At 40.3% G+C, this 25,753-nt stretch overlaps 1 protein-coding gene across 1 annotated transcript in view; it reads right to left on the bottom strand.

Annotated features, from left to right (window-relative positions):
- Positions 1-24,887, bottom strand: part of SYNJ2 (synaptojanin 2) — a gene marked incomplete at both ends in the record, with an annotated part of 65,593 nt that extends 40,706 nt beyond the window's left edge. Inside the window, 4 exons of the mRNA XM_079550572.1 lie at positions 3,970-4,198; positions 6,551-6,821; positions 15,599-15,685; positions 24,767-24,887. Coding sequence (XP_079406698.1) covers positions 3,970-4,198; positions 6,551-6,821; positions 15,599-15,685; positions 24,767-24,887 — 708 coding nt within the window. The remainder of the gene's footprint in view (positions 1-3,969; positions 4,199-6,550; positions 6,822-15,598; positions 15,686-24,766) is intronic.
- Positions 24,888-25,753: the final 866 nt, after the last annotated feature.

Here is a 25,753-nt window from a genome sequence, read left to right as displayed (position 1 = left end):
GGGAGAAACAAGCACACCATCCATGCATAAAAGAGCTGCCTGGAGATAAAACTAAATGTTTCTCTCTCTTCTAAAAACAGAAAAATGTTAGAAGCAATTCCTATCAAGGGCGGAAAAGTCCTGGCTTTTCAAAATCCTAGGGTGCTACTTATCCATGAAAGCACAGAGCAAGCATGCCATTAAACTAGAAAGGCTGCAGCAAATGGAAACAAAATGTTATTCAGCCAAGATATTACCTCATAGGAGATTAGTCAGTAGTCTACTATGAAAGTAAGAGAGAGTTTTTTCTTGGACTCTTCCTTCCTAACAGTAAGTGGATGCCAGCTTGAACTGGACCTCAGGCATCTCAGTGGTTAGCCCAGTTCTGCTTTTTTAGGATGCTCATTTTGGTAGAACTAGTGTTTATCACCATTAGCAACAGCAAACTTCTTTTCTTCTTTAAAAACAAAAACATAATCCTTTAAAATTGCAAGTTCTTGTTATAATTTTCAACCTACTTGAGCCTGTTGCCCTGCAACTATTTTACTCTTGCTCTTTTGCTTAACCTATTGCAAAACTATCAAAAGCTTCAGTCCTCCCACTTCACAGCAACCCCTGGATACCAGAACAAAGCACAGCAGCTCCTGCGAAGAACTTGCCCTGGCCCAAGCCAAGGGAAGCATTAGTAACCAACTGCTGTTTTGCAGTTCACCAGGAGCCAATCCCCAGGCTTTCTGCTGAGATGTAAAGGCAATCATATTTTTCATGCTAATAATTTGCAACAAAATCTACTCCAAACATATAATTAAATAGAAGAGTAACTTTTGACCCAACCAGTGAGCACAACAGCAGAAGTATTCCCTATAATTAGACAACTGTTAACTGTAGAGCCATGAATGTGAGACCAATTTGAAAGAAAGCTGACAACCTTCTAACATTTCCTTTGTGTTTCAGCAAGAGAATACTCTTCAAATCATGAGTAACATACTCATGAGCATTCATGCAAAGAAGGCACTCAACTAAAAGAGTAGACCAAGTCATTACATAAAACGGCATATGTCCTTCTTTCTTTTTCCAAGTCCTAGAGGAAAATTCCACTTTTCAGTGAGCAGACCTATCTGCATTACTCAATGCACTGACAAGCTTTCTAGAAAGTTGTACATGCTGCAGGATCTGACTTGCAGTTTCTGTGAATCAGAGGTACAAAAGAGAATTACTAGCAGAGGATTCACAGGCTGAATTTAGAGGTCCAAGCACTGCAGTAGAAGGCCAAATTGGACTGGGTCCTGGGCAGTCTGATCTAGTGCATCAGAAGGTTGGGACTGGATGATATTTAAGGTTCCTTCCAATCCAAGCCATTCTGTGATTCTACAATCCAATAAGCATAACTTAAAATCACAGAACAGTTTGGGTTGGAAAGGACCTTAAAGTTCCAACCTCACTGCAACGGGAACCACTAGGTCAGATTGCACACAGCCTCATCCAACCAGACCTTGAACAGTTCCAGGGATGGGGAATTCACAGATCCTCTGGACAACCTGTTCCAGTGCCTCACATGCTCTGAGTGAATAATTTCTTCCTTAAGTCTAATCTAATCTTTTTCAGCTTAAAGCCATTATCCAAAGGCTTTGATAAAGCTTTCTAGTAAGCCCCCTTTAGGTAGTGAAAGGCTGCACAACCAGCACAGTCAGCTTCAGGCTGAGCAATCCCAACTCTCAGTTTGTCTACACAGCAGATGTGCTTCAGCCCCCTAGGCCAGGCTACGAAAAATGTAGGCAAACTGGGAAAAAAAGAGATATAAGCAAAGAGCCATCCACATCCCAAATAAGAACTTTGACCACTGAGCAGAAAGTTATGTGTGCAATATTGTGCACGTTATGAGAATTTCAGGGGGATTAAACTTCACAGGAAGACCAGGTAACACCAGTTTGTGACTCCTCCAGGCTCTTCAGCTAAGCAACGCAGTACTGTCACATCTAAGGTAGCTCTACATGTATACTTAAGCAGAATCAGGGGAAGAGCTTAAAGGTGTAACATCAAGGCAACATCTTAAAGGACTGCTGGATTTTAGGCAAACAGGTGTCAGAATGTATGCCTACAACATGCAGTGGGGTAACATAATTGACAGAACTGAGTAAGTTGCAACACTCACACAATGCCAATGTCATGAGGAAATACAGTGCTCAAGGATAGATGCTTGTGAGGTGGGACACCATCTTGAGTAGTCAAGCATAGTCTTACAGCTATAAATCTTCTGGAAAAGGTGAAGGCAAAGCTAGAAACTCAACTATGTCATGCACAGGAGTGTCACCAGTCTTCCCTTCTGAAAATCATCTAAGTAATCTATTTTCATTGTACCTGAATATACATATAGAGATGCATATGTACATACAGATAAACATACTATGCTACATACATTATTTTACAAAGATGCCCAAAAGACACTGAAAACAAGTAAGTTTTATGAATGGATCCTTGTTCTTTGTGAGAACTACTACCAGCCCATATATCTATTCCACTTATAGAGACATCCATTTCTGTATTTTAAGTATGATGTTTCTGACTCCTAGTAATTTCAGTTTTGATTCAACAAGGAAAGCACTCATTTCAGCTGGTAAAGATTTCAGATTCTTCAGGGTCCAATGCTTTCTCTTCATTTTCAAAGTAGCAAGCACAGTAAAACCAACAGGCTGTTATTTTGCTTTGCTGTGTCAATCAAATGAGCCTGTTGAATGTACTTCACTCGTGTATTTCCTCTCAGCATCAATTGGAAATAAGGTTTCTACTACATATTTACAAAAGCTGTATTATCTGTCTCTCACTGGAGAGAAAGCCCCATAAAGCAAAGGGGCATGTAAAGTCTCTTCCAAAATGAGTTGCACTGGAATTTGCCTAACTGTGAGAAGATTGTGTTTTTGCTTTGTTTTCTTTACTAGTCAAAGATGACTTGACTACTAGTGACCACAGCTCCTTTGCTAGACAGTTTCCTTCTGACTAGTATGATATATTTCAGCAGTAGGAGTTCCTCTTCACCACAGTACGGCAATAATCTTAATACCTACCCTTTTATAAATGTCCTCACTGTAAATGAGGCATAGGCCCTGTGAGGCAGGAAATTAGTAATTCACCTTCATTTAAAGCTGAAAAACTTACTGCAGAAAGAGATGACTACAATTCAAAGCAAGTAAGAGTAACTTTACATGCCAATACATGCATTCGGAGAAATTTATTTTCTCCTATTCTCCTATTTCTAGGAGTCTTTGTCAAGAGCCAGAAGCAAACATCAGCTGAAAAATCACTTGCAGCATCCCTAACAGAATCCTTTTACTTCAGTGCAGTACTATTTATGCCACTATAGTGCAGGAGACTTTCAATGGCTGTTCCAGGAAACCTGGCAGTGGGGACTACCAGAGGTACTTTAAAATAGTGAAAGAAAGAAAGTATACAGACTTTTGCTTTATAATAACTCAAAGTAGTTATCTGGTATGGTAATTACGATGACTTTAAGATTACTTTAAAGCATATGCAGAATGCATTAAGAAAACAATATTTATTCTGAAATAGATTTTAAAACATCCTTTTGTTTAATACTTGTACACAGGCCTCACGACTAATGCTAAGTAAGCTGCATGCAATTAAATACCTTCTTGTTAAACATGCTGGTTTCACATGAATTAGCACACAGAGCTCGCCGTGTCTTTCAAAAACCAATGTCTGTACTTCACCACAATATCAAATGGCCATGATTTTCACATTCAGGAAAAAAAAAAAAATAATCAAAAGTATGGAAAAAAAAAGAAATGCAAAAAAAAAAAAAAAAAGGATTGTAAAGAAACATGTAACGGCTGAGAAAGAATAAATAGATCCGTTGTGGAATAATATTTAAATATCCATTGAAAAAACTTGCTGAACTCCTTTAATTCTTGAAAACTCTGCCCCAGTTACAGTAGGCGACTGAATTATTCAAGGCTATCAGATACATTCACTTACCTGCTCCGTCTCAACAAAGTTAGACACATGTCCATCATCATTGACACCTCGAATGTGAAACCGGGCACCAGCAGCTCGCTCACAGCTGATCCGAGAGATAAGGCAGGCTTTTGCCTTCTTGTGGGAAGCGTAAACAGTGCGAATATCCACTACACCACAGATCACTTTCAGCAACCAGTCTGAACAGTTCACCTGGTAGTGTTTGAAGGGAACATGCAATAGCTGGTTCCTGCAAAGTTCAACAACATACATAACTGTTACTCAATAAAGTAAGGCAGGCATGGATCCCATCACTCAACAATCACTAATTTAAGCAATTTATATTTTGTGACCTCTTTTCTGTTGCAGTTTCACCTTATCTAAAATGAAGAAATATCAGGAGAAAATCCTTGTGTACTAACATGGTAGAAAAAAGCATCTCAAATTTTAATAGTATGCTACTGTCACATATACTCTGCCCCTCTGGCTTATAAATTCAGGTGCAAATGTTGCTTCTTCTAGCTCAAGAAATACATAAATATTGAGCAGTATTTTTCTTAAATTACAGTGCTGTTAAACTAATTACTTTTTGAACAGTGCTGCCTAGACCTTAACAAACGCTACAGGATGAAGGTCCATTTTAAATCCCAGCAAGATTTCCAGGAAAACTCCAAGCAGAAACTGGACCTGTAAGTCAATGGAGACGTCACAAAAAGTGCTATTAAAATTTAGAAGAATGGGTGTTTTAACCTTCAATTTATTTTAAGACCAACAACCCAAGAAACCTATCATGCCTGGTTAGCAGTGATGCTAGTCTCCTATATTGTGACCTTTTCCTCATTCCATTTTTCAAAATGTGACTTTCATCACAGATGAAGGCAGAGAAAATCCCTCACATGATCATTTATTGCTCCACAGCAGATCTCTTCAAGAATTATTACATCTACAGAAAAACCCTGAAGGATTATATTTCTGGAGTACAACATCTCTCTGAATAGGTGCAAGACAATCTTACCTTTTTTAACTGATATGCAACTGAAAAAACTCCAAAACAATTTGAGGTATATCCCTTCCACCTTCTTTTCCTCGTTCTACTCAAAGACAAAGTTTGAGCGAGGGCTCAGGCAAATTCCAGTACTTTTTTTGTTGTTGTTGCAGTTCAATTAACAAATGAGTTGCATGGCTTTTAATTAAGCTTGTCTGAAGCTTTTTTAACATTTCCCATATCACATAAATGCCTCAAGGTAAATTTTCTTTGGAGCATTTTTTTGTGCTAAATGTGATGTCGTCACCATTCATCATTGTTCTACATGTTCATTGTTCTACACTGTTCATGAAGGGGTTGTACAATGGAACCCCTTCATGAGCTACCACTGGATTAGCCAGAAACAGGAAAGGATATTCAGAAGGTTCAAACACTTATTTTCCAAGAGCTTCAAAAGATGATACAGGTAAAAAAAGGTTACTTTAAAAGTTTTTATATATACATATATATATGTATATTTTTTTTTTTAAATGAGGAGATACTGCCACCTTCGGAGTTTCTACACTGGAACACAGCTCATTTGTATATTGTATCAGACTTGACATGCTTAGAGAGATTTTTGAGCTTTTCTGATTTTGCATGATTAGGAAAGTCGAAAGCAAGTTTTACATATCTCCCTTCTGAGTGAAAATGGCAACTCTAACCTTTATAATTTGAAATAACATAATAGCTAGAAAGGCTATTCAGACTGAATGAACTGTTCTCTCATGTTTATCAGCCACTATGAATTGTTTTGCCTATTTTATATTCACCTACTTCAAGCCACAAGACGTATTGAGGCCACAACCTCATTTATCTCCAGTACAACTATGTTTCCTATATATCTTTCTGTGTAAAACAAACAAAAAAACCCCAAAATCATAAACACTGCCAGAATTTGTAAAGAAAGTCTGTCTTTATGGTGAACCCACCTAACTGATATAAAACCCAAAACTTGTGTTTTTCTTTCCACTCAATTGATATTTTCAACAAGAAATACTTGTACTTTGTTTTATAGGCACAGTTAGGATTGCAGAGCAATGGATCACTGGAGTCTGCTGTGCAACATTTACACTGAGATGCAAACATATTAATATTGATGTTTTCAACACAAAAACTAGGGCACTTATTGAAGGATTAAACTACAGTCTCTAAACTCATACATTTTTAAGACGTATAAGATATGTCAGCACAGATGACGTGATTTATGGAAAGTTCAAACAGAGATTAATGTCAGACAAATGTTAAAGCAAATTATTACTGCAGGGGAAACTATTCGTAACTTGCAGAGGAGGATTTCTGTAGTGTGAACAATAAACCTTATTTCTGCTGTGCTTTTAAGACATTTCCAGATATTAGAATTGCATTTCACTATCAGATTAATTTTAATTAAATGAAAGTTACTTTCTTGGCCCTGCTTTACAATGAATTCACCAAGGCCACAGGTCATGTAAAAGGATGTGACAGTGAAAGGTGGCACATCTGGAACACACGTGTTCGTTTGTTGCTGAGGATGTTTGACCTGTAACATACAGATGGGGCTGACAGTAGACTTGGGTACAAACATGCAGTACTAACCAGAAGAACCAGTTACCGGATTCATAGAGGTTATCACCCTGCTTCTGAGCTCGCACAGTCAGGTCAAAGTTTGAGCCTGCATTAGGCCAGGAGAAATAGAACATCCCAGAGTTCAGTATTTTCCTCAAGGCAGTTACACGCTCCTCTTCCTTTGTTTCTTCCTGGAGAGGACAGAAATCTGTTGCAGTAATTTTGTAAACTTCAGCGTCCAGGATTTTTCCCACCGACGTACAGCCCGTCACCAGGACCAGAAAGTGCAGCCGAGCGTTACCTAGAAGGCGATAGTTACAGAAGTGTTACAGAAGGACACAGCTATTTCGTTTCCTTCTATCATGTGTAATGCTGACAGGGCTCCAGCAGAGGACAGCACCTTTGCTTCAGGAAAGAAAAGCAAACCACAAGCACATCATCCATGCCCATTTGCATTTCTGAGTTCCTTTTGACTGTAGGTAAGTGAGTAAAATTGCATAATAATCCTCAGTGTTTATACATATCCACCCTCTTCTGTACCAGATTAAATTTCCCCCTCTTAGTTCATGAAGTGCAATGAGCTATCTGTCACGTCACTACTCAAAAACAAGTTTCATCCCCCGGAGAACATACATTTTTCACTGGATTTGAATCAAGGAAAGATAGAACACTGGTCATTTGTTAGATTAAGGACATTCTTTGCTGCAGGTTTTTCAAAAGAATTCAGAATTTTAAAGTTACTGAGCCTACAAAGGTTTCTGCTGAAGCTGGCTGTGTTCAACTGTTCAGAAAGATTCTGTATTACCAGTTCTCAAGATTTACTTCTTTTGGATCACCAAAACAGAGTGTACACTATTAGATGACACCCTCAAACACTGTTAGAAATTATTCTATCTCTCACAGTTGTGGAGAGGCTGAGACCATGAAGCAGCTGAACTCAAGGGCCCCAAAACTCAAGGATAAATTTTTGATGCTCTTTAGTACATAGAACAATTTCAACCTCTCTAAAATGTTCACCCTCTCTAAAATGATAAAGTAATTAAGCAGTAGCGTAACAATTGTTCTGAAAATGCTGGTTCTGCCTGGAAGAAACTCATTCACTTAAATTGGCCTCTTACGGAGGCAATGTCATCCTACTAAATAAAGTTAGTAAGAAAAGGTAGAAGCCAAGATAAGCCAAGATTTACTGCTCTGCTAAAGCAGAAACAACAGCTGACCTGCTAATAGCCTGACACCGGGCCCTATTTAGCTAAGAGTTTGGTGACAATCTGGCACAGCAAAGTTTCAAACAGCAAAAGTAAACACCTTAGAATCAGAATAGTTCAGGTTGAAAAAGACCTTAAAGATCAAGTCCAACCACAACTTAAGCATACTACCTTAACTCTAACAACCCTCCGCTAAATCATGTCCCTGAGCACCGCATCCAAATGGATTTTAAACACATCCAGGGATGGTGACTCAACCAGCTCCCTAGGGAGCCTATTCCAGTGCTTAACAAGCCTTTCTGTAAAGAAGTGTTTCCTGATATCCAACCTAAACTTACCCTGGTGCAACTTGAGGCCATTTCACCTTTCAGATATTGGAAGAGAGGAATAAGGTCTCCCCTCAGCCTCCTTTCCCCCAGACTAAACAGCCCCAGTTCCTTCAGTCTCTCCTCGTAGGGCATATTCTCCAAGCCCTTCACAAGCCTTGTTGCCCTTCTTTGGACCTGCTCCAGCACCTCAGTGTCCTTTCTGTACTGAAGTGCCCAAAACTGAACACAGTACTCGATGTGAGGTCTCACCAGTACCAAGTACAGGGGCAGGATTACTTTTGTAGTCCTGCTCACCACAGCATTCCTGATTCAAGCTGAGATGCCGTTGGCCCTCTTGGCAACCTGGGCACACTGCTGGCTCATATTCAGCTGACTGTCCATCAGTACACCAAGGTCCCTATCTGTCAGGCAGCTTTCCAGCCACTCCTCCCCAAGTCTGTAGAGTTGCCTGGGGTCGTTGTGACCACAATTGCAGGACCCAACCAACTTAGCAGGACTGCTCTTCAACTGTCCACAGAGGCCCGGCATTCAGAAATGCAGACAAGTTCCTTTGCAACAACTAGCTTGTTCCTGCAATGTCAGCAGAGCCCTTGCTTTCAGATCACTGGTAAGCCACAAAAACTGGAGTTGGAGCTGGCTTTCAGCAGGGCTACAGTATTTGTGTAGGCACGGGGGACTGAGATGGCAGGACAAGGTGGGAGATAGGATTTTATTCATTCTGCTGTGTTCTGCTGACTTCAGTATTGCATAAAGGCCAGTGTAGGTGGTATTTACTAAAAAGAAAAACAAACAACTGTTCATCACATTTCTTTCTGTAACAAGGGTATGCTGTGTTCTCCTCCTTGAGTGTTCTACAGCACATTTTCTGCACTTTTGTAGACAACGCTGTAGGGGAGGACTACAAATACTTATAATTTGAAAGTTTATTAATTCTTTGCACATGAATGTGCATAGTTATAGAAGATTAAGAGTAGAAGATGACATCAGTTATCACCATGGTAGTTTACACCCAACTAAATTCTGATTTGCAACCTCCAGAAGAACCAAAGGTCAGCTGTCTTGCAGGAAAGCTGATAGCTTCTGTGACTTTGGTAAAACTCTGCAACGCTAATCAGCTCAGAGTGAACTCAATTCATGACAATTTGAAAGCAGTGCATAGAAACGCTGTTAATATACGCCTTACTATCAATCAGTTTCAGAGATAGAAAATAATTAGTGACAGGCTCAGAGAGCTGGCTGGCTCAGATGCTGAGGCAAGGAGCACAAGCACTGCCCCAGTCTTCAGCAACCTTTCCCAGAGTGCCTGGGGCACTCTGTGCTGTCTGGGTGAGGAAGATCCTTGCCTGATGTTGCCTGATGGGTGTGCCACTCTTGTCTCCTTGTAATATCCTAATGACAGTGCTCACGCCTGTGCCCTGCCCTATCCTCACCCACAGCACGGATGTAGCCACAGGGTTTGAGCAGCAAGAGGGCTCTGAGCAACCCCTCACATTCCTAGAGCCTCACGCAACAAAATTAATGCTACCAAAAGATTGTACAGCTATTCACCTTTCAATTATGTCTCCGTTAAAATCTAAGAAATTATTCACCACTAAGCTATGCAGCTATACACAGCAGAACACATGTTTCTCCATGTTTCCCTCATTGACAGGAATATCAGTTTTTGTTTGGGAATCTCTTCTTTCAATCCCAAATCTATTTGCTCACATTGTCTCGACCTCACGTCTCTCTTTTGATGCAGGCTGCTTACGATTTTAAATAAAATGATTACTACATTGATCAAGCTTGTGATGGAAATGATAACTGAGTTACCTGCACTTGATCTTTTAGTTAGGCATTTTCTCAGCTTGAAAATGCCAATTCAAAGGAAAAAAACGTAAGTGTTACATCTCCAAATAGTACCTCATTTGGCAGAAACCTAACATTACCAGCCACAGGACACTTCTGCTTGTTTGTCAGTCGCTGACACTTAACCACTTAACATGGAAACAGATGTACCAAGCACAAACACACTGCTAGAAATTGCTTTGATTGCTTCCCTCAGGACAGATGTTGCTGTTACTGGCGCATGCAACTTTTATAAAAACCAAATTTTAAATTGACTTTCTCCATTTCTAAGACTTGCAGATGCTACGTCCTTTGGTAACTGTTCATTCGGTGGAAGAAAAATAACATTTTTAGCTGACAGGAATTTACTCAGAGATTCTTTTTGTTCCTACGCAATTCATTTTTATTATCCAGCAATTCCTACAAAAGAATGTGAGAAGCTGCATTCCTGGCTTCCTAAACCCTCCCCCACAGAAAATCTCCTGCTCTCAATACAACTTAGAATTTCTGACAGTACAGGCATTTGTGAGGCCACAGCATGAGAAAGTGAGGATTTTTTTGTAATGAAATTGTTTTTGCTGAGGTAACTATGAAAATACCACAGTGCTAATGAAATAGAGAAAGCTGAAACGCAGACATTCCTTAAAACAGCCATAACTACTTCATTAGTTCCTGAAGCTTTAACTTTTCAAAACCACAGCTCACTATCATTTCCAATACTGTAATTATAATAAAAATATTGTTACTTTTTTAAAATTTGCAGTGAAACTGTTCCCATGCAAATAGCATTTAAAGTACCATGCTAGACGGGTCACCACAAAAATATATCATACAGTCCAGTCAAATCCACCTGGCAGCAGCATTATGAAGCACACTATGAGGCTACTGCCTTTGAAACAAGCTTAACAGCGTTCAGAGTATTTATATTTGTTCTGATCAAAACATCTATAGCTAAATGGATTTAAAAAAAAAAAAACACGAAAACAAGCAACACCTAAAGTCAATAAATGAGCAGTCAAGCCAAAACCAAAGTTATGTCCTCTCTGGGGGTTCTTGCACATCTGGAATAGGAGAACAAAGTCCAGTCTTATTTCTTAAAATAGGAGCCCACAGCTGTTATCACACACACACCAAAAAAAAAAAAAAAAAAAAAAAAAAAAAAAGTAACTGGTAGAGATACAATGGGAGGAAAATTACACTAGTTTGTCCTTGATGTCAGTGCACCCTGTAGTAACAGAAAGTATGCTGCATTCAGCTGGCAGCTGCAAAGTGAATGATAAATGGGACCAGCACTAAGGTTGATTAAAAGCATCCCAGAAAACAGCAAACTTCTTTCCTATGGTGTGATCGGGGCTCCAGGTCTGGCACTCACCCTTCATTCCGTATCCATAGCCACATCAGCTTGCTGGGCCCTCACAACAAGAAAGCCTTTTCTTTCTTTCTTTCTTTTCTCTTCTAAAGTTTCACAAATAATGTGATGTACAATCCTACTTTGAGAGCAGCCATAAGGAGAAGGATTTGGGGCAGCCATTTGAAGAAAAATTCAACATAAGCCAGCGATGTGCACTTGCAGCCCAAAAGGGCAACCGCATCCTGGGTTGCATCAATAGAGGTGTGACCAGCAGGTCAAGGGAGGTGATTCTGTTCCTCTACTCTGACTCATGAGACTCCATGTTGAGCACTGTGTCCAGCCAACACAAGAAGGACATGGACCCAGAAGGTCCAGAGGAGGGCCACAAAGATAATCAGAGGAATGGAGCACCTCCCCGGTGAGGGAAGTAGGAGGCTGGGGTTATTCAGAGTGGAGAAGAGAAGGCTTCAGGGAGACCTTATAGCGGCCTTTCAGTACCTGGAGTGGGCATAGAGGAAAACCAGGGAGGAACTTTTTATAAGGGTAGGTAGCAGCAGGATGAGGGGAAATGGCTTTAAATTGGAAGAGGGTACATTTAGACTAGATATTAGGAGGAAAATCTTTACTGGGAGGGTGGTGAGACACTGGAATAGATGAGCCCAGAGAGGCTGTGGACGTCCCCTCCCTGGAAGCATTCAAAGACCAAGCTGGATAGGGCTCTGAGCAACCTGGTCTAGAGGGAGGTGTCCCTGCCCAAAGCAGGGGCGTTGGAACTAGATGTTCTTAAAGGTCCTTATCAACCCAAACCATCCTATGAAAGTGATTTAAGAACATTAAGAACTGCAATAGAATATCACAAATGTAGAAATCTCTAATTTCCTCACAGGTTTTTTTTTCTCTGAATAAACATTTGAATGAAAAGTGAAGTGTTTCTTACAAGATCATTATTTTGCCCCATTACAACTATAAATCATCACAGTAGTCTGTAAAGAACCCTTTAGAAGAAATGTTAGAAATGCATTGTTCCCAGCAATATGTGCTGAATGCCCTATTCATTAAGTTGTACCAGATAGGCAGAGGAGAAAGAACTTTCTGGCAGAGAAACAAGACAAAAATAACTTCTGTCCTTATTTGTTTTTTAAAAGCTCTTGTGAAGCCAACTACTTTAATGGAATTTCAGCAAGCCTGCTGCAGGAAATGCAGTTCTGGTACGTCACACCTATAATGAGCTGCAGTTTCTGTATTTAACCTGTCTCCTTGACTCATGACAGTTGTTTCCCCTGTATTCTGTGGGATGACTTCAGAGGTGCCTGTTATGTGATACTGTTTAAAGAAGGCAATATTCAATTCTGACTTTGTCCTTTTAACTTAAATATTCCACATAAAATCACCTTTTAAAAATGAATTCAGTCCAGTTTTTGATCACTCTTCATTCCAATATTCATGCTATTTTCTCATATTCTGTCAGCATGTTCCACTTCCACAGCATTTTATCTCCTCACATAGCTCTACTTCACTTTATAGTCTACTAAAAAAAAAGTCAAAGGTATTATTGCCTCTCATCTTTCTTCAAAATTAGCAATAGAGTGTAGCAGATGATCTGGTTCTAAGCAGCTAGCTGAATACCTCCAGTGAAATCTGTATCAGAATCACAAAAAGAAATTAAGTTTTTCAAATGACGTTTTTAGCCTCAAAGATGTTCTTTCACTTCTAAACACAATTATATATTAGGAAATGTACTTTGTTGACCTCTTTGCCTTTGAAAATTCTTCCTTTAGGCTGTCAAACAAACACACTGCATGTACAAGCATAAGAGTATATACAGACAAATGATGTCAGAGTGCCTCCCTAAATACAGCAGCTGTACTAAACTACATAAACTACATGACGATGATGTCAGAACACTAACTTTATATGCACCCTCCTTCCTGACATCACAACGTCTAAACCAAACACTGCAAAACCAGCTCATTGCTGAAAATGTATTTGCTGCAGCAAGATCTTTTTTGGTAGCAAAGTCTTGGATGAGATACAGCTCAGAAACACAGTACAATTCATTCTGCTGCCATCTATGTCACAAAAGAAAGCAGAACTTAGTGAGTCATGTTAACAGACAGAAGTACATACAAGTGAATGTTATCACTGATGGGAAACATTAACTTTGTGAGTCAGCTTCACATATTTCATCTTTTTTTTTTGAAAAGCATGATCTACTCTGGCAGGCATACAATGTGATTTATTTGGATTCCTAAGTAACGATATTTACAGATTAACTAAAGTGCTCAGAGACATCTTTTCATGTCTCAAAAGAATCTCCCCTTCTGCTCTACAGATAGACTCTTTTAATATCCCAGTGGAATGCACTTTTTAAAATATTTTCAGTTAATTTATGACTTATGATCTACACATTTTCAACAGTAAGCAAAAAAAAATAGTGACACTCCTGATCACTGATGGGCAGTGAGGAGCTGGCCAATTATGCTCATGTTTGCAGTTGCAGATATTTTTAAAAAAAGTTATATTGCATGCCTTTCTAGTGTTAATCTTTTACATAAGCGAAAGCTAAAGGGATGAAGGCATATTTACACATCAAATGGAAAATATGAGACATGAAAAAAAAAGGGCTACCTTTTTACTGAAATAGCAGGTGAAACAGCAGACAGGCAATCCTCTCTGCTTTTTAAAACACGCTTAGCAGCAGACAATGTTTGCTTACCTTTGCTTACCATTACAGCATGACCCTCCTGACTTTTCACTCAATCACAATTAGGAGTTGGCCTCCAGCATGAACCTTTTTTAATCCAATTACCAACAAAATTTTTAACAGTGCTTTCCAAAGGAAATCCTGTACCAGTACTTGTAATTTAACACTAGAACAAGACAAAGGAGCAGTGATAGAGCTTAGAGAGGAAAAGCCTCACACTTTACAGGCGTTGAAGCAGATGTTCAAGAAGTAAGGACATGGGGAGCACAGAAATAAAAAGGAGAAAATAAGGTTGAGTATATTTTACACCCCAGCTGAAATTAATTTCTTTCTAATATGAAGCCAGATAAGAAACTTTTAATGAAAGATATGAAGTTTTTAATATGAAACCAGATATATTCAGTTTCCATCATGTACAAGAAACTCATCTGTAACCTGAAGAGCTTGACCACATTCCTTTACTATTACAGCAGGTTTAATTAGACTCCTATGAGGAAAAACAGGTCCAAGTGCCAAGAAAAAAAACAATCACAAGCCCTCCATTTTTAATTGCATTAACAAATAGATATAAATCTTTATAAAAATGCATAATTAATTCCACAAGAAACGCAACAAAAAAAAAACGCGTTCATTTGAAGAGCCTAGACAGACATAGAGTTTTAAATACTGAAACATAAATCTTTTGGATTGCAGCCACCTCTTCTGATCAATCCCACATCACATTCTAAGAGCCATAAAATGGCAAGTGAACTACAAAAAGATACACTTTATGTACTGATTTAAATAAGGCAGTGCTCATGTCACTGTAGTCTTTGACAGATTCCTTGATCAAGCACCAAGTTGTATGGAAATCAATACTGTCATCCCCTCAAGTCAAAAGTAAGGCTTACATTAAGAAGACCATGGGAGCAAAGCTTATGCTGTATTCCTTAATGAGCACAGATAGGGTTGGAACTGTACAATGCTTTAATATCATCAAGCTTTTGTTTTAATGCATCCTATTCATCAGTAGATGTGAATTCTGCTTTGCAAAATAGTTACCTTCAAATCAATTATAGAAGTCCTCTTCCTAAAACATGCTGTTTCCATTAAAATTCCTGTGGGCAGTATAATAGCAAGTCCTGTGCTAAATCAAGATTCCCAAACTGTACCAAAATTGAAAGTAGTGATAATAAATATTCCTTACATTACTACCAATATTAGTTAAAAGCCTGAAGTTAAAGGCTTGCTTCTAAAAATCTTTATCCATAACAATTTCCCAATTAAAGGCAATTGGGCATTACAGAAAGGATAGGGCTGTAGAACTGCAGTCTCAAATAATCATAATTTTTTACTGTTTAAATACAAACCTTCATAAATAAAAAATAAAAAAATAAGAAAACAGAATTTGCCTTGAAGAAATGTGGTAGAAAACAAAAAGACAATCATCTTCAGGCAGTTAAAACAGACAAAACAAAACAAAAAATCCAAAATTCTTGGGCTATCACTTAACAGTATGCTTTTGGCACAGCATAAAAAAGAAGCAGATCTTTTCCAGACTACAGATAACAGACTGCAATTAGCTTTCACATGCTAAGTGGAGAACTTGAGCCATTTGGCACTACAGCATGCCAGTGTTGTCTGGACATTTTTATAATCTCAATCATACAGACAGTCACTTACCAGATTTAAGCTGAAGCTCTCCTAAACAGCCATAAGCATCCATGAGTTTTTCATATTGTCCTTTAATTGCATCCTTTTCTTCTGGAGCTGAGAAGCAAAATGAAAGACAGCAAACCTTAATTTTTGGTTCTCATCACATTTTAAGATTGCTATAGTCTACAGCAATCCACCCCTGTTGATCTCATTCAGAAAGCAAAACCACACAGACAGCCCTAAAACCTTATAAGAGCACAGTCATTAAAAAGAGATGGGACAAAAGTGCACAGCCTTTCCATATGCCATCTTAAAAGAAAGAAAGGGGCACTCTGCCCTTCTAGAAAATATGATCATTAGTAATGCTCTAGTTCTACAGTGGAGGTGTTAGCAGATGCCACATCAGTTTCAGAATTCATGAAGGAATGTATAGGCACATTTGAACTTCACACTGTTCTGAACTAACAGCAACAGAAAAACCGAAACACGATTGTCTGAACATAAGCTAAAATACAATCTATATTTTTGACATACAAAAAGAGATGGATTCTGTTTTCAGATTCTGGCAGTCTAATTTCTAACAGAATTGGGATTTTTTTACAGGAGATAAGGGAGATAACACAATTCAATGCAGACACACATCAAATGTTGATTTCAAGAGAAACTGAGCTTATACCTTAATAGAATAAGAATTAGCTGTTTAAAAAGAAATAAATAAGAGAATCAGATACTGTTGCTAGACTTGTGTATTTCTGCATTAATTGATCCCAATGGGCACAAGCATTAAGCCAGAACATGGTCAAACATGTCCCTGATACCTTAATGCAAGGATAATTTCCTGAACCAGCAGGTACGTATTTCCCAACGAGGAGCAAACAGCCTCCTGAATGAGTAAAACAGTAACCCTCAAATGCCCATTTACTTCTTGACCACGGATGAACAGATACATGGCACTTTCAGAAGTTAGCTAATACTTCAAAATCTTCTGCTACTAGTAAGCTTCAGCAATTGAAAAATGAATCTAAAACCTTCTGGCCTAACAAGGACAAACTGAGCTGCCTGCGATGGATGACAGAAGGAAAAGAAGCAGACTTTTCTTTATAAACCTGAAGATGCAAGGAGCTCAGAGAGAAGCATGGGAAACTCTTCCATTTGCACAATTCCTGTAAATTGCTGAAGAGGCAACTCTTACGAACAAAATCAAAACATATTTATCTCAGTTTTAGCATCTGTCACAAATAAGGAAAAATTGTTAATTTTTTTCTGAATTCTATTTTCGCCACCAGACTTTCACAATGTATCTATTTTGCTTTCTTACAAACACTGAGTGAATCACAAGAAAGCAGTAAAATGTTGATACCACAAACACCAATGAAATAAAACATAAGCAATAGAAAGAATAAAGAGATTTCTTTTGGGTAATGTGAACCTCTAGGCAGCAACAGTCCAAGTATTCTGCTATAGTACTTCTTTAGGGCTGGGCACCTCAAAACAAAAACCAAACAAAAAACACCAAAGCAAACTTATGCAAAAATTTAAAAAAAAAAAAAAAAAAAAAAAAAAAAAAAAAAAGTTTAGGTAGAATATAACAATGTTATATATATGTATATGAATATATATATGTATATCATAAAAATTACAGAATCCTTAGGTTCAAAGGGACCTTTAAAGGCCATCCAGTTCAGCTCCCCTGCAATGAACAGGGACACCACAGCTACATCAGGTTGTCCAGGGCCTGATCCAGCCTCACCTTGAGAGCCTCCAGAGACGGGGCATCAAACACACCTCTAGGCAACCTGTTCAAGTGCCTCACCATCCCCACTGCAAGGGACTTTTTCCTTATATTTAACCTAAATCTACCCTCTTTAAGCATGAAGCCATTTCCCCCTATTCTGTTGCACAGACCCTGATAAAGAGTCTGTCCCCTTCCTTTCTGTAGCTCCCCTTTATGTACTGAAAGGCTGCCATCAGACCACCTCCCCTTCTTTGAACAGCCCCAGCTCTTTCTAAACAGTGTTAAGCCTTCCTCATGTATTAAAGAAGAGAAAAAGAGTTTAGAAAATTGATGTCTCACTTCACATCATCTCTAGTATCTAGGAAGAAGCAGCAACAACACCCTGGTATCCTCGTAGATTTCTTCTCTGCCTTAGAACTTTGTTTTTGTTACGTTTAAAAGAAAAAAGGAAAAAACAAACAAAATTCTTGCTCTAAATATTCCACCTTCGGAAAGAAAGAGGGAGTGACAGAAATAAGGAGAAATTCTGATCTCAGACTGAGGCAGAACCTTACAAACTTGCAGGCAAGGCACATCCTGGAAGCACTTAAGCAGCGCAATACTAACAGTGAGAAGCACCTGGCTCTAACACATACAGAAGCCACGGAAGTTTCCTAGGCAGTGGCAGCAGCCATCAGCTCCTGGCATGGGACATCTCCATCTGCACAGACCTAGGCTTTGCCAACAGCAGTAGAGGAACACTCTTGCTTCTGGGCAGACCATAAGACTGAACATTTGCCAGCATGGCAGCAGCAGCTGGGGTTTCAGAATCAAAGGAGCCACCTAAAATTGAGGAGTACCTCCAACACAAAGCTGCAGGAGGATGCTGGGCTGTGCTGCCTCTCTTTCTCACCAGACAACGACTTCCCCAAAACTTCTATCATACAGCAGATTCTGATACTTATTCTAGAAGACATTTAGATTCATGAAACCAAAGCAGGGACAAAATGCTTCTTCCCTGACCAGCTCCATGCACTCTGGATACAGCTCGCTCCTCAGGCCAAGAAGAAACAAACCCAGCCAACACATCTGTGCCATATGAACACATAAGCTGGGAGGCCAGAGTATTGTAGCGTGCAGAGACCAAATTTTTGTGAGGAAAAGCATCTATTTGTTATAGATACTGCAGGCTCCTATCCCACTGCACTCCCCGGCTATATTCTGAAACAATGCCATGCTGCTTGAGATAGGGACCTGCTGTCCCAAAGAAACTGATACAATGAAAGGATGACCAGAGTGTGACTTTACAAGGACACTGCAGAGGGTCTGAGTCAATTTCATATCTTATTACTAGAAATAATTATTTGTAAACCTTCAACATTTCTTATTGACATCTCACCACCAAACCTTATATTAAGACTATTGGCTAGCAATGCGAGGACACAGAAGGGTTGGAAAGCAAGCAGCTTGACAAAAAAAGAAACAAAAAACAAAATGCTATTGGATAAAGAGCAGAGCTAAAGGGAAAAATTACTACAGAATTCTAAAGTACTGCTGATATACAGGGTGAATATAAAACACACAGAACAAGATTGAATAATATTGTAAATACCGTCTTAGTAGAAACATTTGACAGCTAGCTACATCCAAGTACACAGCACTTTCCTAATCAGTAACATGACAATCATTGCCGTGTTTTCCACTTAAAGTTTTTCATGCCCGAGTTTTTATTGTGTAAGAGCTTTCTCAAAGCTCTGAAATGCAGAAGCTGTAAGTGCTGTCTACTTTAAAATCTAGGATGAAGAATGGGCGTGTAACTACATTCTGCCCACAAGTAAAATCCTTTCTTTCTCAAGAAAGGTGGAAAATATATGTATATACATATAGTTAATAAAAGGAGGTGCAAAATATATGTATATACGTGTAGTTAATAAAAGGAGGTGCTACAGAAGCTGATGAAATTCACCATGAGGTTGTGTTTCTTGGGGAACAAGCTGACTTTCCCAAACACACAGTGCATTTGTTTGGTGTTTAACAATGGCTTCAGGTAGCAGAGAGTACATCTAGTAATTATCAAACTCCTCTAAAGCTTCCCAGTAGTATTTTTTAGCAATCTATCCTTCCACTAAACATATAATTGAGTACCCACCCTTCTGCACTAATTACAACTGTGTTGTGTGTTCGTAAGAGCTTTATAGAATTGCACACTGCATGCATTCCTCACGATCTTTAATACTATTTAGAAGCTTCTGATGTAAATAATATGTAAGGTTAGCATGTTAGCTGAAATTCTCAACTCTTGTGAAACAAGAGGGGCACAATAATTCAACAAAATCAAATTACAATAAATTCTATCAAAAGTGAGCTATTTCAAAGCAGAAAATATTTCAGAGCCATGCAAAAAAAAAAAAAAAAAAACAACATACTACTATCCAAGTGTGACTTCCTGCTTACAAAAGCTGCACATTTGATGTAATGTCTAGCAGCAATCGGCCAGGTGCACGCAGCTTCCTTAATTCAAATTGTGACCACCAGACTTCACCAGGAACCACCATGGCTGCCAGCCCTGTAGTGCCCAAAAAGCCCAGTGACTGCAGGAAGGCACCTCAAGGTCCAACATCAAGGGCAGACACAGTAACACCTTCAACTTTCAGGTAAACCACGGAAAGAACTCTTCAAGAAGGTGAGAGGCCGGGTTATGGATTCTGGCTCTCCTCTTAAGTCTGATTCTGGAAGTATTTAGATATTTGCTTAACAGCTACAGAAATACTTCATAATACACAAGCACATATTTGCAGAGTTGTTGGATTGATGTGATGGGGGCTTTATTTGTGCTTCTTCTAGTATTTTGGTGAAAGAGGTGTGAAGTTTTACACGAAAGAGCAAATATATAATTAAACAAATTTCATATACAAAAAATTTGATAAAAAATACATATACTAGCATCTTAACATAGAAATACATCCAGCATCTGGTGTTATATGAGTGAAGATAAATGACATGCTTAGAATGCCTGTTTTTTCAAACAAACCTAAAGCACTTTGTTGTATTGTCATTTACATTCATAACCTTTTGTTGCTAAAAACTTCCTGTTCGCATCCAGTTCAAGCTACACAGATATTACACAAGCCAGGCTGTATCCTCTAACACAATATACGTCATGCAGTACAGAGTTGGGAAAAGGTCAGAGTTCCAGTTGACAGTCTGGATACTCAAAATTTTAAGCAATATATTCCTAGCTTTCTACAGAAAAGAGTTTTTTCTGCTTGAAAACATGACAAAGTGGCAGTTGGAGAAGTTCATCCACCAGCTTTTTACATAATAGGAATCATTCTTTTCCAGTAAGGAATCATGTTTTCATACTCGTAACTGTGGATATGGATATATTCACTCACAGTAAAGGAATGGACTCAGAAGACCACTAGGTTTGTACCAGCCACTCCTGTGGTCAGCAGGCAGCCAAGAACATAAAGGAGAAGTTCCTAAGTCATTTCTCTGGAGCTTGACCATCATCTTCATGTGGTTAATGTTATATATTATATATAGTCATACAAAGACACAAACAGCACAACCAACATCAGCAAGGCTTCTGTCAGACTCCTCCCACTACAAAAGGTTTGTATGAATCCACAGATGAGAGAAGTTTGAACACCACTAAACCTCAGAAAATTTTATGAAACACTGTATTTTATTTAAAAAAAAAAAAAAAAAAAAAAAAAAAAAAAAAAAAAGCTTTAGGAATGCAAATACAATAAGGAGAGGAGATACATAAATAGTGAGGCATATGAGTAAAACAAGTCATGCTGTTGGGCTCACTGTTTCTGATAGCGTGTAGCATACAGTAATACATTCACAGTATGTTTGCACAATTACTCGTGCTTTATTTCCATAGCCTCGCTCAATGACGTATTTGTAGACAGAATTACAAATCCAATGGCAGATGGTGAATGTGCACACAGTAGCATCTGGCCTCGCATTCCTCCCACTGCCAGACTCAGCCCCAGCTTCACCTGCGCTTGAAGCCGCTGAGGAGGCACAGAGCTTCTCCACCATCTTACTATGCCCATCCGCTCCAGTACAGGCTCACCTCCCAGATCTCTGAGTGACAATCTGGAGAAAAAAACCTCCGGACACGCCTGCAAAGCATGCACTTTATCAACTCTGAATTTCAGTATTTTCAAAACACTGTGACCAGTTAGGATCCGTTCTGATGGGTGTTTTAACATCTTTTAATAATGGCAGTTTCAGAATCAAAGCACTTACAAAAGTTTTTAACTGTCTGTATGTCCTTTGGCCCTGCCCTTGCAAAAATACATTTTTGTGATGACTTGCAGAAGCTGAGCATTCCTATTGACATCATTTCATTTCTATAATAAAGTTAGAAAACTATATTTGCAGCTCTATGGCTTTAGCATGCAGCTCACTTCACCTATGAAGTGTTAAAACTACCGCGTTAAAAGTAGTGACAGCACTTCTACCTACATTCCCTCTCATGTAAGCAAAGGCTTCTGAACCAGTGACAATTTTTCCTGTAACTCCCTTCCATGGCAGAAGTTAATTACTGATATTCTAGTTCAGTGAACTCCTGGAGACATTCTTTCATGCTGTTAAACTCAAAGCAGAGAGTCTTACCCCCCACCCTACAGTGACATCATGAGAAAAGGAGGGAAAAAACTAATTTCTTTAAAAGTACTGCTTGAATTTCTGCTAGAACAGAAAATTGTGTGACTCTTACATTGCTTCACTATCCAGAAAAAGGAGTTTTGATAGGGCAGTTAGTTCTCCCACTGTGATTTTTGATTCCTTGACCTTTACAAAAGTTTCTCAAGTTAGACTTCATTTACAGCCTGAATCTGGTTATTGTATGAATTCTTGTCTTCTCAGACAGTTGAAGATCCTCATAATACTTTTCCACTACTGAAATTGAACATGCAAACACTTTTCAAGTACTAAAACTCTGAATTTTGAAAATACACTGTCATCATAACCCTTACAATACATCGAAAGAGGAAAAAAGTATCTTATCTCCCATGAACTAGTATCAAAGTTTTGCTTTATATATTTGAAAGGGTTGATTCTGAGTTTGGCAGAGTTTCATGGCCTCTACAGATATCGTGCTCATACACATGTGCATTTTCCAATTTTTTTTCTTATAACATTTCTTCCTCTAGGATGATTCTCAGTCCATTTTGCGACTTAAACTGAATAGCAGGAAAGGAAGTGACTTAACCTCTTCTAGTAAAAATTCAGATGCCGTGTCTGCTTAAGAGCAAACTAAACACTTGGTAATTAAGAAAAAAAGAATAACATACAATGACTATAATTTGTTTCCAGGCCTTCACTGTCCATCCATAATTATTCCTTTCTACACTTGTATCAGATTAAGGTTGCTACTATAAAACTGCATGAACAACTTACAATATCTGTACAACTTACACATTTATTTTGATTTAGAACATGGAAGTCTGCACAAGGCATAATCACATTACTTCCTCATCACCACGGGCACGCAATTCTTCATATCTCCATTTCAGAAATGGAAAATCAAAGTAGCCCAAACCTACTAGCCCTGGGTTTGTGTTTATCTGAAATGTTTTGCAGGCAGTAACAACTTGAGGGCAATCAAAACAAAACTGACCTTGTCTCTGTTGACATCTTAGCCATGGAGTTTCCTCTTCACAGTTCTTGTAAATTTACCATCACAATACCTGCCTCTGGTTTTTCCTCCTTTTCTGGTCCTTTCCTTCATAAATAGGAGAAAGGAGCTAAACTGGCTCAACTGGATAAACTACCTTTTCCTCTAATATAGGAACAGAACCAGGCAGGAAGAGAAACTAAATGAATTAAAATGGCAAATTCATTAACACAAACTAGGCTGGATGCCAATGCATGAATGATCACAGTTATCTCCCTAGGTGACTTTCCAAAGGCATGGGAAACCAGCTTTTACAGTAGCCACCATGGAACTGCAGAATTGCAGGGGTTGGAAGAAACCTCCAGAGATCACTGAGTGCTAAAGCACAATAACACACATTTTAGAAGAGACCATATGAATTCTTTAATCACTTCCACACTTCTAGCTACAGGTATTCAGATGGAAGATAGCAACACCTGTGAGAGAAAAGCCTATTTTAAGTTAAGGATTCCTTAGATTAGTGAGATTGTAAATAAACTTCTCAACAATTGGTTCTACTAAGGCCTGAGGTCGCTAATTGAACACTGGTTTCTCAGTCCTACTCATGCACATTGGCTTTAGACAGTGGATTTGCTCTGGGTTTGGAATGGAATAACAGAAGCCATACCAAAATTCATTGACTTTTTTCTGTCAATACAGTTTTGGATCAGGGAAGGTGTGCACACAGTGCTGGTCTGTACTACAAGACCTGTCATTTTGACAGCTCAGTGAAAACTGACCAAAAACATACAGAATAACTTTTCTGCACATTCACGTCCATTCTTACCAACAAATTTAGCATGTAACAGAACTCTCAAAGTATCACACAACATAAAATTCCAGTAACACAACGCAGGTTGTGGCATTAACAGAGCTTTATCAGGACAGGTTAAAATGCTCCTACTTTCAGAACCCTTCTCACAAATATCATCCGTCTCCTGTAGACCTGGTTGGCCTTCTTCACTCATAAAAAGCCCCAGGACCTGACAACCAAACACGTTAGCCTGGAAGCTTTATCGCAGAGTATCATGGAAGATCTAATCCAGCTTCCTGTTGCTCTCCTCCGCAGGCCATCGTAACCGGCACCGTGCAAAGCACACCATACGCACACATTTTGCCACAGTTCACAGTTCAGCTCTCTCTTCCCCCGTTTGCGTTCCACACCACAACGGGGGCACAACTACCGGAGCAGGTAAGAACCGGCCACAATTAACAACAATCTATAACGACCCCCGGCATTACTTTTTGCACCTTACAACCCCTAATCACCTAATTTTTCCACGGGCGTCCCAGCGTCACCCACTGCACGCGATGAGGAGATCCCGAGAACACCGGTGGCTCCCACTGCCCTGCCCGACAGCCCCCGGCCGCCGCACCGAGCACCAGGTGCCCCCACACCCGTGCACGGCACGCAGCTGGAAGCCAGCTCTCTTTGCGGGATATCAATCTCAGGCAAGTCATCCACGCCAAACTCCGCTGTGACCTGCCGGTGAGCGTAAACTGCACGTCCGATCTGCTAGTTGGCACCGATGCAGCCGGAGAGAAACTTCGGGCACCGAGTCCCAACCCTTCAGCGGGACCCTCCTCTGAAGCCCTCTCCGCCCCGGCTGCCGCGAGGAGCCTACAGGCGCCCGGAGGAGGCTGGAGGGACTCGGCCCGGGCTGGCGCTGCGGGAGCAGCCGGCCACCTCCCGCGCACGGCGAGGCAGCGTTGTTCACGCAGACCGCCGAGCCCCGCGCCTCCCGGCCGTTTCCTCACACCCGCGGGTGCCCCGCGAAAGCCGCGCGTTGCCCCCGCCCTGACTTACTGAGCGCCGCCATGGTGCCGGCCTCCAGCAGCAAGCAGTCCTGGCGGCCCCGCGCCTCCAGCAGAGCGCTCGGCCCCGGCTCCTGCTTCCACAGCAGCCGCAACCCTTTGCTCAGAGCCATGGCAGCCGCCGCTCACAGCACCGGGCGCCGCGGGTCTCCGACGGAGCTGGCGGCCCGCGGCTGGGCAGCGCCCTTCCACTCGCCCCGTTTCTCTTCCCACCCACGCTCCCTCGTAAACTTTCCGGAGTCAACTTTGTCCCTTCGGCTCCTCCTCCGGGGCAGGTGTGCTCCGCCAGCCCTGCCCGCGACGGAGGGGAGGAGCAGCGACATCCACCGCCTCGCCACGGCCGCACAGCGGGGCGGTAAGCGCGGCAGGCTCCGGCTGCTGCCCCGCTCCTCCGGCCGGGCCTCAGCCGTTGGCGGTGGGGCGAGTCCTGCCCGCGCCGTCAGGGAGCAGAGACAGTTGGGAGTGATTTCTAGCAGAAATCCTATTTACACAAAGTTCAGAGTGCGAGTGAAACGAGTGCGATGGGACCGCAGCCCTCTCAGAGTCCGGAGGTTGTAAGAAAGGATGTGATTTAATCATACCCACTTCTAAAGAGCAAAGAGATGCCTTTCTTACAGCTGTCTTATGCAAAAGGCACACGGAGAAGCTCTTAAATCTTTCTCGTCTCTCACGGTGACTTCTTTTCCTAGAGAAAAGTGCTTTCTTGAAGTGAAAGGCTGGAAATACCACTTAAGCAATCAGAGCTGCCTATGGACAGCTGTGTCACATGGCTGCAGGTAGTTGCCCTGGATCATTCATTTGTGTGTTTTAAAATAATCAAAAACAAATAAATAAAAGATGGCCTTTTAAACGTGTTTCTTTTGCCTTTCAGGAATGATTCCTCATGAACTCCATTATGACAGTAAGCCGGCACTTGGGGATGCTGCTATGCTGTTCTGTTGCCCATGCTTGTAATTCATGAGCAGTTTTTGTCAGTAGC

Source organism: Tetrao urogallus (assembly GCF_951394365.1).
Source record: "Tetrao urogallus genome assembly, chromosome: 2".
Classification (NCBI taxonomy): Eukaryota; Metazoa; Chordata; class Aves; order Galliformes; family Phasianidae; genus Tetrao; species Tetrao urogallus.
Note: the sequence above shows the minus strand (reverse complement) of the source record. Positions and strands in the feature narration are given on the sequence as shown.